General features: G+C 43.2%; 1 protein-coding gene across 1 annotated transcript in view; it reads right to left on the bottom strand.

The window, feature by feature from the left end:
- LOC102924639 (transmembrane protein 180) overlaps window positions 1-14,513 on the bottom strand; it is a 41,159-nt gene that overhangs the window by 18,337 nt on the left and 8,309 nt on the right. The window contains 2 exon segments of the mRNA XM_015998866.3: window positions 2,884-3,038; window positions 11,982-12,704. Coding sequence (XP_015854352.2) covers window positions 2,884-3,038; window positions 11,982-12,704 — 878 coding nt within the window.

The raw sequence follows: 14,513 nt of genomic DNA, 5'->3' as shown, positions 1-14,513 counted from the left end.
GAACAGATAAGGAAAATATGGTATGCATATATAATGAATATTATTCAATTGTGAAGAAGAATGAAATCCTGACCTAAGTAGCAAAGTAGATGGAATTGCAGAGCACTAGTTTCAGGGAAATAAGTCAGATTCAGAAAGACAAGTACTACATACTTGTTTTAATAAGCCTTATTGTAGAATAGTGAGTACAGGAAAGTGAGAAATAGTTAAAAAGAGGCTAGACATGATAAGTACACATGCAGATATACTAGGATATCACACTCAACTCCAACAATACATGAAATATCTCTTGACTAACTGCTTCTGAAATGGTTTCATACAGCCCACATTGGTCTTGAACTTGCTATGTAGCCAAAGATGACCTTAAACTTCTGATCCTCCTGCCTCCACCTCCTAAGTACTGGAATTACAAGCATGCATATGTCTGGGTTTTTGTTGTTATTTTATTTTTTATCTATTTATTGTTTTGTTTTGTTTTGTTTTTTTTGAGACAAGGTTTCTCTGTGTAGCTTTGCACCTTCCCTGGATCTCGCTCTGTAGACCAGGCTGGCCTCGAACTCACAGAGATCCACCTGCCTCTGCCTCCTGAGTGCTGGGATTAAAGGTGTGCGCCACCACAGCCCAGCTTTATTTTTCTTTTTTACATTGATTTATTTATTATATGTGTGTGGTTTATGTGTTCATGTAGGTGTGTGTGAATAAGCATGTTGTACACTCATGGGTACTAAAAGTGTCTTCCTCAAACACTCTCCATCTTTTTAAAAAGTATTTTATTTGTTTGGTTAGTATGTATGTGTGTATGCCTGAGTATATATATGTGTACCATGTGTGTATAGGAGCCCACAGAAGTCAGGAGAGGACATCAAATCCCTGGGACTGGAGTTATAGACTGTTGTGAGTCACCATGTGGGTGACAGGAACTGGAAGGCTGTTGCGGGCCGCAGGAATATATCATAAGAACTCAGCTGGTTATGGCAAAGTCACTACCTGGAGGGATCATGGAATTCCTCCAGAGGAAGCCAAATCCCAAGGAGTTTTTGGTGTTACTTGGCTTGTTATATATCAGCTGTATTCTGTTATGAAAATCATGTGTGCCTTCATAGCTTTCCCAATTGACTTTTCCCTAAGAAGGACTAACAGTGTAGACTGAGCACTCTCTGGACATACACATTCCAGGTAATTTGGAGAACAGCCTCAGGGAAAGGCTTTCTCTGGAATCAGATATCTCCCTTGGCCACTTTCAAGGACTACAGGAAACACCACCCAGGTGGGCGCCCATTGTTAGTCTCAGGTGGACTAACAATGATAACAACCCACAGGCGAGTCTCCTGACTTAAGGTAAATTCCACAAGGGGACACCGCCTAGGTCAGGTAGACATTAAGTAATAGCTTTACACAATTTAGCTCAGACCCCTCCTTTCTTACAGCCTTACTAACTTTATAGACTTCTAACTACTTACCTAACCACTTCTAGGAATTTTTAGATAACCTTCTGTGCTAACAGCTATGCTCAGCCAGAACTCCCAGTTCAAGTCTCCCTGTAATTATTCTTATCACCCCTCCATTTGACCCTGGAAGCCTGGCTTTGCACTGCTAAGGAAATACTGCTTGTAAGTGTATATATATCAGAACTCCCAGGGCAAGAGAGGAAAAGAAGAGAGAAGAGAATGGAAGAACGAGATGGGTAAGAACTTGAGAGGAACAAGCTGAGATGGGGAAGAACTAGATTGAAGAGTTAAAAGAGAGGACTAGAGGAACGAGATGGAAGATGAGGAAGAGCCAGATGGGGAAGAACAAGATGAGGAAGAGCCAGATGAGAGAGAAGGAGACAGGAGAGGAGCTGATAGGGGAAAGAACTAGATAGATGAGAACCTAGAAGGGACAGAACTAGATGAAGGAATTAAGATAGAACATAGAGGGGACAGTAGATAAATATAGAGAGAAATCAGGCAAGAAAGGAGCTAGACATGAGAACAGAACTGAAGCTGTGTATAAAGGATGTTATGCCAGAGGAATTAAAGCGAATGGATCAAAGAACTCTGAGTGCGTAGACTGATTTACCGACCCTAAAGATTCTCTGCTGGTTGATAGAGCCTTCTGCGGACCCTGGGAGGGGACTATCGAGGGGCTGGACCCCCATAGTCCTCGTTAGAAGGCACTGAACTTGGGTCCTCTGCAAGAGCAGTAACCTCTGTTACTGCCGAGCCATCTCTCCAGCCCTCCATCTTGTTTTTGAGACAAAGTCTCTCTCGTTGAACCTAGGGCTCACCAATTCTGCTAGGTAGGCTGGCCAGTGAGCTCCAGGGTGCTGTCTCTACCCTATGGTCCATGTCCTACTTCCACTGGGGTTATAGGCACATGCTGGTGTGTCTGGCTGTTTACAAGGGGGCCAGGGTCCCTCATGATTATATGGAAAGCAGTTTACCAACTGAGTCATCTCGTAGCCCCTTGTTGAGGCTTTTGGGTTTTGAGGTTTTTTTGTTTGTTTGATTTTTTGTTGTTGTTATGTTTCGTTTGCTTGTTTTTTGATGAGATGGTTTTATTTTCTGTTGAGACAGAGTCTCCTGCTTCAGCCTCTGGAGTGTCAGGTTACAGAAGTGAGCCACCACACCTAGATTATTAAACAGAGCCTATCTTTGCTACAAATCTACTATATGAAATGCTTTCAAAACACAAGCTGTTAATAGTCAAACAATTTCACTGAAAGGTACAATGTCCCAGCCTACAAAGGAGAATTAAACTCCATTCAGATCAAATACGTTAAGCCTGGTGTGGTGGCTCATGCTTGTAAGTCCAGCTACTCCAATTAGAGATGTTTAGATGATTTAGAAGGGTTCTAGAAAAGTGTAGTGTGATGCTGAAATAGACCTGGCATTTACTTACATGATAAAAGTGAAATAAACAGCCAAACAGTAATAGTTCTCCTGTCCCAGAAGTAACATGACAATGGCGGCCGCTCCTTCTAGGTAGAAAGAAAGAAAGATAATCTTATAGTAACCATATTTCTTCAGCTAGGACTGACCTAGAAGTACCAGGCACTGTAAGGGAAAGAGATTGACACTATGTTAAGAACAAGCCTGCCCCACCCATTAATCCAGCTTACCTGTGCTGACAAAACTAAAAAGCTTCTGAACTACATCTGTTACATCATGGCTCAGACTGTCTTGACCGGGAAGGCATGTGTGGGTTTGGTTTGATTTTGAGATGGAGTCTTTTTTTTTTTTTTTTTGATTTTTTTTCGAGACAGGGTTTCTCTGCGTAGTTTTGTGCCTTTCCTGGAGCTCACTTGGTAGCCCAGGCTGACCTCGAACTCACAGCGATCCGCCTGGCTCTGCCTCCCGAGTGCTGGGATTAAAGGCGTGCGCCACCACCGCCCGGCGAGATGGAGTCTTACTATGTGGCCCCATCTGGCCTGGAATTTACCATGTAGCCCAGGCTAGCTTTGAACTCTCAGTAATCCTCCTGCCTCAGCCTCCCAAATGCTGGGATTATAGATGAGCCACTTTACCCAGCAGTTAATCCATATACATTTAAAAAAAAATGAAGCTAGGGATGTAGCTCCATGTTCAAAAGCACACACAAGGCTCTGGGTTCCACCCCCAGCACTGCCAAAAAGGGAGAAAAAGCAAAGAAAAAAACTACAGACATTAAGCCAGGTGGTGGTGGTGGTGGTGGAGCACACCTTTAATCCCAGCACTCGGGAGGCAGAGGCAGGCAGCTCTCTGTGAGTTCCAGGCCTGCCTGGGCTACAGAGTGAGTTCCAGGAAAGGCGCAAAGCTACACAGAGAAACCCTGTCTTGGAAAAAAAAAAACAACAAAAAACCTACAGACATTAATATTGTATGAATATTAAAGAAACTGCTATTTCCCTAAAACATATGGACGACCCAGGAAGTGAAAGGCTCAACCAAACTAAAACAAATACCAAGTTTACATTTGGAGGTTAAAGCCCAGCATTGACTAAGCATCTCATCGTCCACACTGTGAGGTAAATCTGAAATGCCCCTGCTCCTGAAATCAGAAGGCTAGAACACAATAGCTAGGTCTCATCCCATTTCTTCTGGTTAAGTGTTATGTATTTTAAGCATTCCAACAGATTCACACTGAGAACTAGTTGTTTTTTTCCCTTTTCTGCATTTTTGCTCCCAGTTCTGAAGCTGTTCCTTGTTCTAGACTGAAAAGTTGTTACATTCACCAAGATCAGAAGACACTCTGTTTTCAACATGAAAAGTGCACATTGTTTAGCCCGGAGATGTTTCCACTAACCAAACCTATGTACATTACAATCGGAGAGGATTTTGAACAATGTAAGTCAAATACAAATGCCCTTTAATAAACAGAAGGGTTTCCCCTCTGGCCCACTCTTTGGCTTACTCCTCTACTTTCAAGGAACAAGAGCTCCTTTTCTAGAGGCTCAAAACAGTGCCTCAGTGATTGACGAGCTCCAAGGCCTTTCTTAGAGGGGAAGTACATAAGGCACGCAGCAAGTTCCAGGATGCTCTTTCGTGCAATTATATTATAAAGTCACTCGTGTCCACTTACTGGAATGAAGCTGCTTCCTATCAGTGTCTAATGCAGAAATATGCAAAACGTCGATAACGCAAGCAATGTGACAGCGTGCAAAGTGCGATGTTTGGAAATCAGAGCCTTATCTCTGAATCCCAGCTTTGCCACTTCTAATTGCCCGTGTGCTCAGAGTCAAGTCACTTCTCCTAAGAGACATTTTCCGATGTCTAACTCGTCTCCCCTCTCAACTTTTTGCTCTATTTTATTGCATTCTACCAACAAACAATATCCCTGTCACTCCCCTCTCCCCTCATTTAGGTCCATAGTCAGTGTATAAGACATTCAATAATTTCTAGCTATGATTTTTGTGTCCACTATATATAGAGAAGGAGACATGGGCCAATGCTATTATTACAAAAAAGCTCATAGTAACAGAGGAGAGAAAGACCATGTCTGAAAGTCAAGCCCACCACAGGCAGAAGTTGGCTTCCCTTTCATACGTCCACCTGAGTAGAAGAAATCTTCAAACAGCTTGTCCCACCTAAGTGTTGGCAAAGACACCCACAGAAACCTAAAGCAAGCCAGAGTGAGGAAGGCAGTGCTGTGGTCTTGGTGTCTAGTCTGAGCTGTCCCTGTGTGCTAGCAAGAGCCAGCATCTCCAGAGGGTTATCTTTATGCTAGGAGCCTTTTAAGTCAACCGTGTGTTTTCCTTTAGTCAGTCTGCAGTGACTGCATTAGACAGGTTCCGTTTGTTTTTTTGTTTTTTGTTTTGGTTTTTGGTTTTTCGAGACAGGGTTTCTCTGTGTAGCTTTGCGCCTTTCCTGGAACTCACTCTGTAGCCCAGGCTGGCCTCGAACTCACAGAGATCCACCTGCCTCTGCCTCCCAAGTACTGGAATTAAAGGCTTGCACCACTACCACCTGGTGACAGGTTCCGTTTTTTATTTTCATTTTATAAATGAAGATAAGGAGATACAGAGAATTTGAGTAACTTACTGAGGATCACACAGTTAATAGGGGGAGCCAAAGATTCTCCCTTAAAAAGATTTCGAAGCCATACCCTTAGATGCCACTAATCTGCTTCTCTTAGGAGAGAGGGATGACTGAACATTTAAACAGCTACTGGAGAGAAAGACCACTTGGCATCCTCAGTCACACCATCCTGCACACACCTGATTTCAGAAGCTAAACTGGGTTGGGCCTGGTCAGGACTTGGATGGGAAGAAGACCACTTAATTCTCAGTCTATAGCCCAGGCTGAATTTCTGTGAGTTCAAGGCCACATGGGCTACATAAGATTAATCCAGTCTAAAAGAAAAAATGAGCCAGGCAGTGGTGGCACACACCTTTAACTCTAGCATTTGAGATGACACACCTTTAATCTCAGCACTAGGAAGGTTAAACAGGAAGTGATATGGCTGGGCAGAGAGAGGAAGTCACATGCCTTTAATCTTAGTGTGTTAATATATTGCTTGTAATCTAAGAAATAAAAGCTTACCTGAAGATCAGAGGACAGAGCTAGCCACAGAGTTAGTCATAGAGATCAGGCAGTGGTAGCACACACCTTTAATCTTAGCACTCAGGAGGTCAGCTCTGAGATCAGGTACATACAGGTAACATTATATGGACTGAGCATGTTATATTTATATATTTAGGAATATATATTTATATATATATATAATTAAAGAAAAGAGGCCACGGATTTGAGAGACAGCAAGGGAGTGGGTGGGAGGGGTTGGAGGAAGGAGAGGGAAGGGGGTAAATGATATAACTACATCGTAATTCCAAAAAAATTAAAATCTTTTAAAAAATCTATCCAGGCCTAGGGGTAGAGACCCATAATCCCAGATACTGCAGAGACTGAGGCAGGAGGGCTGTTTCATTCCAGCTAATGTCCATATAGAAATGGACGGATTGATCCTACAATTCATATAGATTTTCAAGAGACCAGAGTAACTAAAACAATTTTGACTCACACTTTCTATGCCATCAAGAAATTGGGAAAATATAAACAATCTATCTGATAATGGATTATATCTAAAATTTTATAAAGTGCCAATATAACTCAGTAATAAAATTACAAGAGCTGGGTGTAAGGCACACGTGTTAGTCCTGTATTTGGGAGGCAGATGCAAGATGATCTTGAGCTTGAAGTCAGCCTGGGCAATGTAGCAAGACTCCAGCTCAAAAAAAAAAAAATAGGACCAAAGGAGACACAGGCCAATGATCAAAACCCTGGGGGTTGTTCACCAGCCAGCCTACTTGGTGAGTTTCGGACCAGTGAGAAACCCTGTCTCAAAAAAAAAAAAAAAAAAGGTATGTAGCAACTGAGAAAAGACACTCAAGGTTGTTTCTGGCCTCCACATGCTCTTGCACACATATGCACATACACTGCACTCACGCATGCACACATGCACTTGTATATATACACAAATATAAATACACACATACGCACAAATTAAAATAAAAAAATTAGAAGATAGAGAAAGTATGGTTTTAAAAATATGTAATGAACAAAAATTAGAAAGTAACCTATTTAAAAACTGGGCAAGCCAGGGAGGTGGTGGTGGTGCATGTCTTTAATCCTCTGAGTTCAAGGCCAGCCTGGTCTACAAAGTGAGTTCCAGAACAGTAAAGACTAATCAGAGAAACCCTGTCTTAAAAAAACTAAAAAAAAAAAAAAAAAAAAAAAAAAAAAGAATTAGAAATTTTTCCAAAAACACACGTAACATTCACTTCACTTCACAGCCATCAGGGAAATGCAAGCCCAAGCATGAAGGGTATCATTCATACACAGGAAGATTGCTGCAGGAAAGAAGGCAGGTTTAATCCTAGCACTCGGGAGGCAGAGCCAGGCAGATCTCTGTGAGTTCAAGGCCAACCTGGTCTACAGAGTGAGATCCAGGAAAGGCACCAAAACTACACAGAGAAACCCTGTCTCAAAAAAAAAAAAAAAATGAAGGCAGATAATAGGAAATGTTAGTGAAGTCTGGAGGAACTGGAAACACTTTGCACTATTACAAACAAATTGTGCAACAACTTTGGAAATCCTCCACTGTCTCAGAATGTGAAGCACAGGTGGGACAGCCTTTCTATCCCTAGATAGATACCAAAAAATAGGACAGCTCAGAGGGTAAAGGCACTTGAAGTCAAGGCTGATAACATGAATTCAATCTCCAAAGACCACATAGTAGGAGAGAACTGACTCCTGCAAGTTGTCCCCTAACTTCCATACACCCACAGTGGCATGTCCATGTCTATAAACTGTGGTGATATTGTGTTCCCCAAAATACATTGTGCACCTTAATAAACTTATCTGGGATCAGAGAACAGAACAGCCACTAGATATAGAGGCCAGAAAATGGTGGCACACACACTTTTAATCCTATCACTTGGGAGGCAGAGATCCATCCGGATCTCTGTGAGTTTAAAGCCACACTGGAAACAGCCAGGCATGGTGACTCATGCCTTTAATCCCAGGAAGTGAGCCTTTAATCCCAGGAAGTGATGGCAGAAAGGTATATAAGGCGTGAGGACCAGGAACTAGAGTTGGTTAAGCTTTAAGACTTTAGAGCAGCAGTTCAGCTGAGATCCATGTGGAGATGAGGACACAGAGGCTTCCAGTTTGAGGAAACAGGATCAGCTGAGGAATTGGTGAGGTGAGGGTAAGGTGGCTGTGGCTTGTTCTGCTTCTCTGATCTTCCAACTTTAACCCGATACCTGGCTTCAGGTTTGTTTTTATTAATAAGACCTATTAACAATTCATGCTACAATACTCAAGTACGCAGAATACTTTTTTTAGTAGAAATGAGGGGCTAAAGAGATGTCTCAGTTAAGAGTGCTTACTGCTCTTTCAGAGAACCTGGGTTCAGTTCTTCACACCCACATGGTAGCTTACAACTTCCTGTAGCTCCAGTTCTAGGGGATCTGATCCCCTCTTCTGAACTCCGCAGCCCCATGCACACATGGAGTATTCAGACACATGTGCACAAACAAATGTGGAAATATATCAAATATCCATCAACCAATGAATGGATAACCAAAATGATGCAATGGAGTATTACCCAGTTATAAAAAGGAATGTGCTGTAGTTCCCCTCAAAAACTCCAAGTTTAGAGTGGAAACAATCCAACTACGATATCTAGAGATGAGCCTCTGGAGGCAAGCAGGATGGACAAAACTTCAGGCTGGAGCTTCCATGATTGATTCCTCATGGCTTTATAAGAAAAGAGCAGAACTCATACGCATATACCCAGGCCTGCTGACTCTTGCCTTGCAATGATCTGCATGGCCTTAAGACTACTAGCAGAGCATCAAAAATACAGCTTCTCAGCCGGGCGGTGGTGGCGCACGCCTTTAATCCCAGCACTCGGGAGGCAGAGCCAGGCGGATCTCTGTGAGCTTGAGGCCAGCCTGGACTACCAAGTGAGCTCCAGGAAAGGCGCAAAGCTACACAGAGAAACCCTGTCTCGAAAAATCAAAAAAAAAAAAAAATACAGCTTCTCTTCAATCTTGAATCTTGAGCAGGGAAATAAACTTTACCCTTTTTTCTTTTCAGTGCTTGGGATGGGACCCACAGCCTTCCATATACTGGGCAAGCACTCTATATCCCCAGGCCTAAATCTCTTTTCTTTAAAATATATTATGGTGATATTTTATTTGTGCTGAAATATGATTTTATTTGTATGTTAATAAATAAAAGTGCCTGGGGGTCAGAGCTAATAGCAAGCCATAGCAGAAGTCTGGCAGTGGTAGCACACTAGCACATGCCCTTAATCCCAATCACATGGCAGGCAGAGTCTGTGTGTTCAAGAATACAGCCAGCATGGAGACACACACCTTTAATCTCAATACCAACCATAGAGACCTAGAGGTCTGTATAGAAAGGCAGTGACGAGGAGGTCATGTAGTTTGGTTTTCAACCAATGAGAAGGCAGAACAGAAAGTCAATAAAAAGACAGAAACACAGGAAGTAGGTCTCTTTCTAAGGGGAAGGACGGCAGCGAGTGGTAAGAAGGAGGTTTTAATCTCATTCTTGGCTACTGCTCTGACCTCTTGGGCTTTTAACTCTGCATTTGGCTCTGTGTTTCTTATTTAATAAGACCGTTACATCTACAATATATCTCGTGCACTATTGACAAATGACTAAAAAATAAATAAATAAAAATAAAAAAGGCAGGGCCAGTAGCTCGTGCCTGTAATCCCAGTTCCTTAGAGTCAGGAGAACTGGAGTGAGTTCAAAGCCACCATGGATATTGGTGCCATATGCCTCTGGGTGTGCCTAGGGACCTGGGAGAAGACCCATCCTAAATGTGGTTAGATCATGGGATGAACACCTGAGTAGGAAGGACAAAAGGGAAGGAATAGAAAAGCCAACAGAGCGCAGCCATCCCTGTGATCTGCATCCTGTCCACTGAGTACAAAACAGCCTTCACCACCTGTTGGCACCACCGGGCTGTGGTTTACTTGACCAAGTGCATGTGGCCAAGCAAACACAGCCGGAGCCCTCTGAAACTGAATCAGAAGAGCCCTTGGCGTTGTCTGTCAGACGTTCTGCCATGGTGCTAAAGAAAAGTTAATATGCTACTCTATGCAGAATAGCTTATTCCTTAACTCCAGAAGCGTCTGAGCACCGGGTTTTACCTATTATTTAATTGCAAAATGAGAAGAAATCTGTATCACGGACTGGGTTAAGGCACAGACTTAGAAGACACAGTTAGCTGAAGGTAGCACTATGTCAGCAGTCCAAATGGTTAACAAGGAACATGCCATCGTCTGTAAGGGTCATGTCCACGGAATTTTAATAATGCTCGGAGGTTCCAGGACTCAGGCTTTTTGCCAAGTGTTTTGAAACTCTGCTCCATGAATTCTTGATCAAGCTGACTCTTGTGGGGTTTTGTTTTGTTTGTTTTCATCAGAGTTACTGCTTACTTAAGAAATGATGGGGAGGGGGTAAAGGAAAGGATAGCAGTACAGCTGTGGACCTCTCAAAAGAGTCACATGTAAGTGTCTTCTTCGTTCTCTACTTGGTTTTGCTTTATTTAGTTTTGGGTTTTTTTTTTTTTCTTACTTTGTAGCCAAGGACAGCCTCAAACATGTAACAATCCCCTACCTCAGCCTCCCTGAGTACTAGGATTGCAGGTATAAGCCATCATGCCCAGCTACACATCAGAGTCCGAATAATAGCTAGCTATAGATGGTTTTGATGGCTTCTGAAGTTATATTGATACAGAGGTTAAAGGTGAAGCATGCTGGGTGTGTCAGCTCACACCTGTAATCCCAGCACTTTCCCAAGCCTAAGGTAGGACTCTCATGAGTTTTAGGCCAGCCTGGGCTACAGAGTGACAATGTCTCAAAAGAAAAGACAAAAAAGTACAAACTGTTTTAGTGTATTTACTAAATGAGATTATAAGGCGGTTATTGAGAGGCCAGTAGAAAAAACACAGGTCAAGGGTTAAAGGAATCCTCAAGCTCCATGGGTCATAAGGAACTCCAGGCCTAAACTCTGACTCCAGATGTGATTCACAATCTTGTTTATAAGGGTTCTTGATTCTCAGCCAGCAGGGGTGAGGGACTCCTTTCCCTTCCCATGTGCCTTGATTTTCCCTTTCTTTCCTGCCCCTTCTGAGGTTTCTCCCATGAAGATGAAATTTTAAATGCCTGAACAAAGCATAAATACACACTCAAAGGAAGCCATTTCCTTCTCCCACAGCTTTGCTGGTGCTTAGATTCAAAGCCAAATGTTTAAAATACTGACTGGGTCATAGAGATGGCTTGACACCAAGCTTAACCACCTGAGTCCAATCCCGGGAACCCACATGGTGGAAAGAGAGAAACCACGCCTCCAAGCTGTCTTCTGACCTCCACAGGCCACCCTGACACACACAAATATACACATGCACACAATTGTCCGGGCTTGGTGGCTCTCTAAGTTCAAAGCTCGCTTGGTCTACTTAGCAAGTTCCAGGCCAGCCAGGGCTATACAGTGAGACCCTGTCTCAAAACAAAAACGTGCATACACAAAATAAACAGATAAACACAATTTTAAAAATAGTTTGTTTCTAGCCGCGCGTGGTGGCGCACGCCTTTAATCCCAGCACTCGGGAGGCAGAGCCAGGCGGATCTCTGTGAGTTCGAGGCCAGCCTGGGCTACCAAGTGAGCTCCAGGAAAGGCGCAAAGCTACACAGAGAAACCCTGTCTCGAAAAAACCAAAAAAAAAAAAAAAAAAAATAGTTTGTTTCTTAAATCACGCTGCTTGGCCCTCCCTGTGCTCTTCCCCTGCTCGCCTTTCATTGCTTTTCCATCATTTCTATGGGGTCCCATACAGCAGCTGAGCTTTTACTCTTGTTTCGAGTTTGTTAGTAAACGTGTGTCAATTAGTAACACTGCCCATTTAGTCACATTTTTCTTTTCCTCAGACAGCTAAGAGTTCCTCTTTAGTCCCACCAGGAAGACACATGGCGAACCTTCACATACCTGAGGGCAGATGAAGCCAGCCCCATACATGATGCTCCTTGCGGAAGAAGAGAGAGCCTCGGTGGGAATGAGGTTATTGGCAAAGATCATCATGAAGTTACTGAAGAAGGTCAAATGGAAGACTTGGAAGAAATTCACGATGAGGAAAAGGTGGAAGTTCCTCTGAGACAAGATTTGTCTCATGGGCAAGATGGTGGAGGTCCACGCCAGCTCCTGTTCACTCTCAGAGAGGAAGGCTTCCTTCGGGTTTCTTTTACATTCAAAATGCCGCATATGGAACATGCCACTGTAAAGGCTGGTAGCTGCCAGGAAGGCGGTGACGACGGCGACGACCTGAAAATTGGGCAGGATTTCCATGTTGTGAGAGATGAGGCCACAGAAGAGGACGCTGGTGGAGCCCAGCAGGGATGCCACCTGGTTGATTTTCATCAGCTACAGCTTGCTCTCGTGCCTGGGGAAAATCTCTGCAAACGATCGGCCCTGGGCTTGCCGCACCCAGCTAAGGGGGCTGTCAAACGCGCACAGGGAGATGACCAGATGAAGTCCCTTGAGCCAGTCACCTTCTTGATAGTGTCTCCAAGGGAACCAAGGGAGCAGGAAGGCCGCTGCATGCAGAAGGGTTCCAAACAGGGAACAGTGGTAACTCAGACAGCAATCATACTCAGAGTTCCTTAGAAAATACCCGCTCAGGTCATTCAGAACATTCCAGATCATTAAAATTACCTAAGGAGAGAGAAGAAAAATACACATATAGGTTGTGTGGTTGTTAGCAGTGTAGACTACTACATTCAAGATGAGACTGACCCCGGAGGCTGAGTATGATGGCATACGCCTGTGATTTCAGCACCTGGGCGGCTGAAGGAAGTGCATTATTGAGTCTGAGACCTGTCTGCAATACACAGTGACCCAGAGAGCAGAAGGGAGGGAGGGAAGAAAAGGGGGGAGGTAGGAAACAGGAAGGAAGAAATCCTGATGAGAAGTATCTAAAGCTGAAAAGTCGAAGTTTTCAGAACTATTAATTAGCATCAATAATAGTGGTAGAATGCCACTCAAAAGGCAATGTATATTTGTTTTGCATTCAGGTATAGTACAAGTGTTTACATGTATTACTTTATCAAATCCTTAAAAAAATAACCCTCTGATATAGGCATTGTTATTCCTCTGAATTTACAAGGTTTCTTTCTTTTTAAATAATGTTGGAATTTTTTAAATTTATTACCCTTTTTTTTTTTTTTTTTTTTGGTTTTTCAAGACAGGGTTTCTCTGTGTAGCTTTGCGACTTTCCTGGATCTTGCTCTGTAGACCAGGCTGGCCTCGAACTCAGAGATCCACTTGCCTCTGCCTCCTGAGTGCTGGGACTAAAGGCGTGTGCCACCACTGCCTGGCTCAAGGTTAGTTTCTTCGGACAGAGAAGATAAGCAATTCATCTAGCTAACTAAACAGAGTAACCTTGGAACCAAAGCAGTGAACCCAGAGTATGTCTCCCACTGTGGCACACAGGGCCATACTTCCTCATGAAATTCAGGCCCTTCCTCCTGTTAAAATTCATTTATTTACTTTATGTTATGTCTATGAATGCTTTGTCTACATGTATGTATGTATACTATGTGCTTGCCTGGTACCTATGGAGGCCAGAAGAAGGCATCAGATCCCCTGGAACTGGAGTTCCAGATGGCTGTGAACCACCATGTAGATGCTGGGAACTGAATCCAGGTTTTCTAGAAGAGCAAAATGTGTTCTAAATCAATGAGCCATTTTTCTACCCTTCCAAGACATCATTTTCCACAGCTACATTAAGTAAGATTACGATACCAACAATAATAAATCAACTCAAAATCAACTTAGTAAATTATGTAGTTCTGTAATAAGCAACATTATAAAGCACAAGGGGAAATGTAAAAACATATCTATCCATTCAGTTCATTTATGATAAATTATAATACAATTTGCCAATATTATCAAGCTTTTCAAGGTATAGCATCTGTGCTGGGTAGTTTTATGACAACTTGGCACAGGTTGGGGTCATCTGAGAGGAGGGAACCTCAATTGAGAAAATGCCTTCATAAGATTGGGCTGCAGGCAGGATTACAGGGCATTTTCTTAATTAGATTGATGTGGGAGGGCCCTGTCCATGTTGGTAGGGCCACCCCTGAGCAAATGGTCCTATAAGAAGGCAGGCTGAGCAAGCCATGGGGAGCAAGCCAGTAAGTGGCACCCTTCTATCATCTCTGTATCAGGTCCTGTTCCAGGTCCTTGCCCTGTCTGGAGTTCTTGCTCTGACTTCCTTCAGTGATGGACTATGATGTGGAAGTTTCAGCCAAACCCTCTCCTCCCCAACTTGCCTTTGGTCATGGTGTTTTATCACAGCAATAGAAACCATGACTAAGACAGTATCTCCTTCTCCTCCTTCCCTCTCTTCTCTCCTCTCCTCTCCCAACCCACTCCCTTTGCCTTTCTCTCTCTCTTTTCCCTCCTCCCCTCCCTTTCTTTCTTTTTGAGATAGGATCCCTCTAAATAGCCTGGACCAGCCTT

The sequence above is a fragment of the Peromyscus maniculatus genome, chromosome 1 (assembly GCF_049852395.1).
Source record: "Peromyscus maniculatus bairdii isolate BWxNUB_F1_BW_parent chromosome 1, HU_Pman_BW_mat_3.1, whole genome shotgun sequence".
NCBI lineage: Eukaryota > Metazoa > Chordata > Mammalia > Rodentia > Cricetidae > Peromyscus > Peromyscus maniculatus.
The sequence above is the reverse complement of the archived record's forward strand: the minus strand, read 5'-3'. Positions and strand labels throughout refer to the sequence as shown.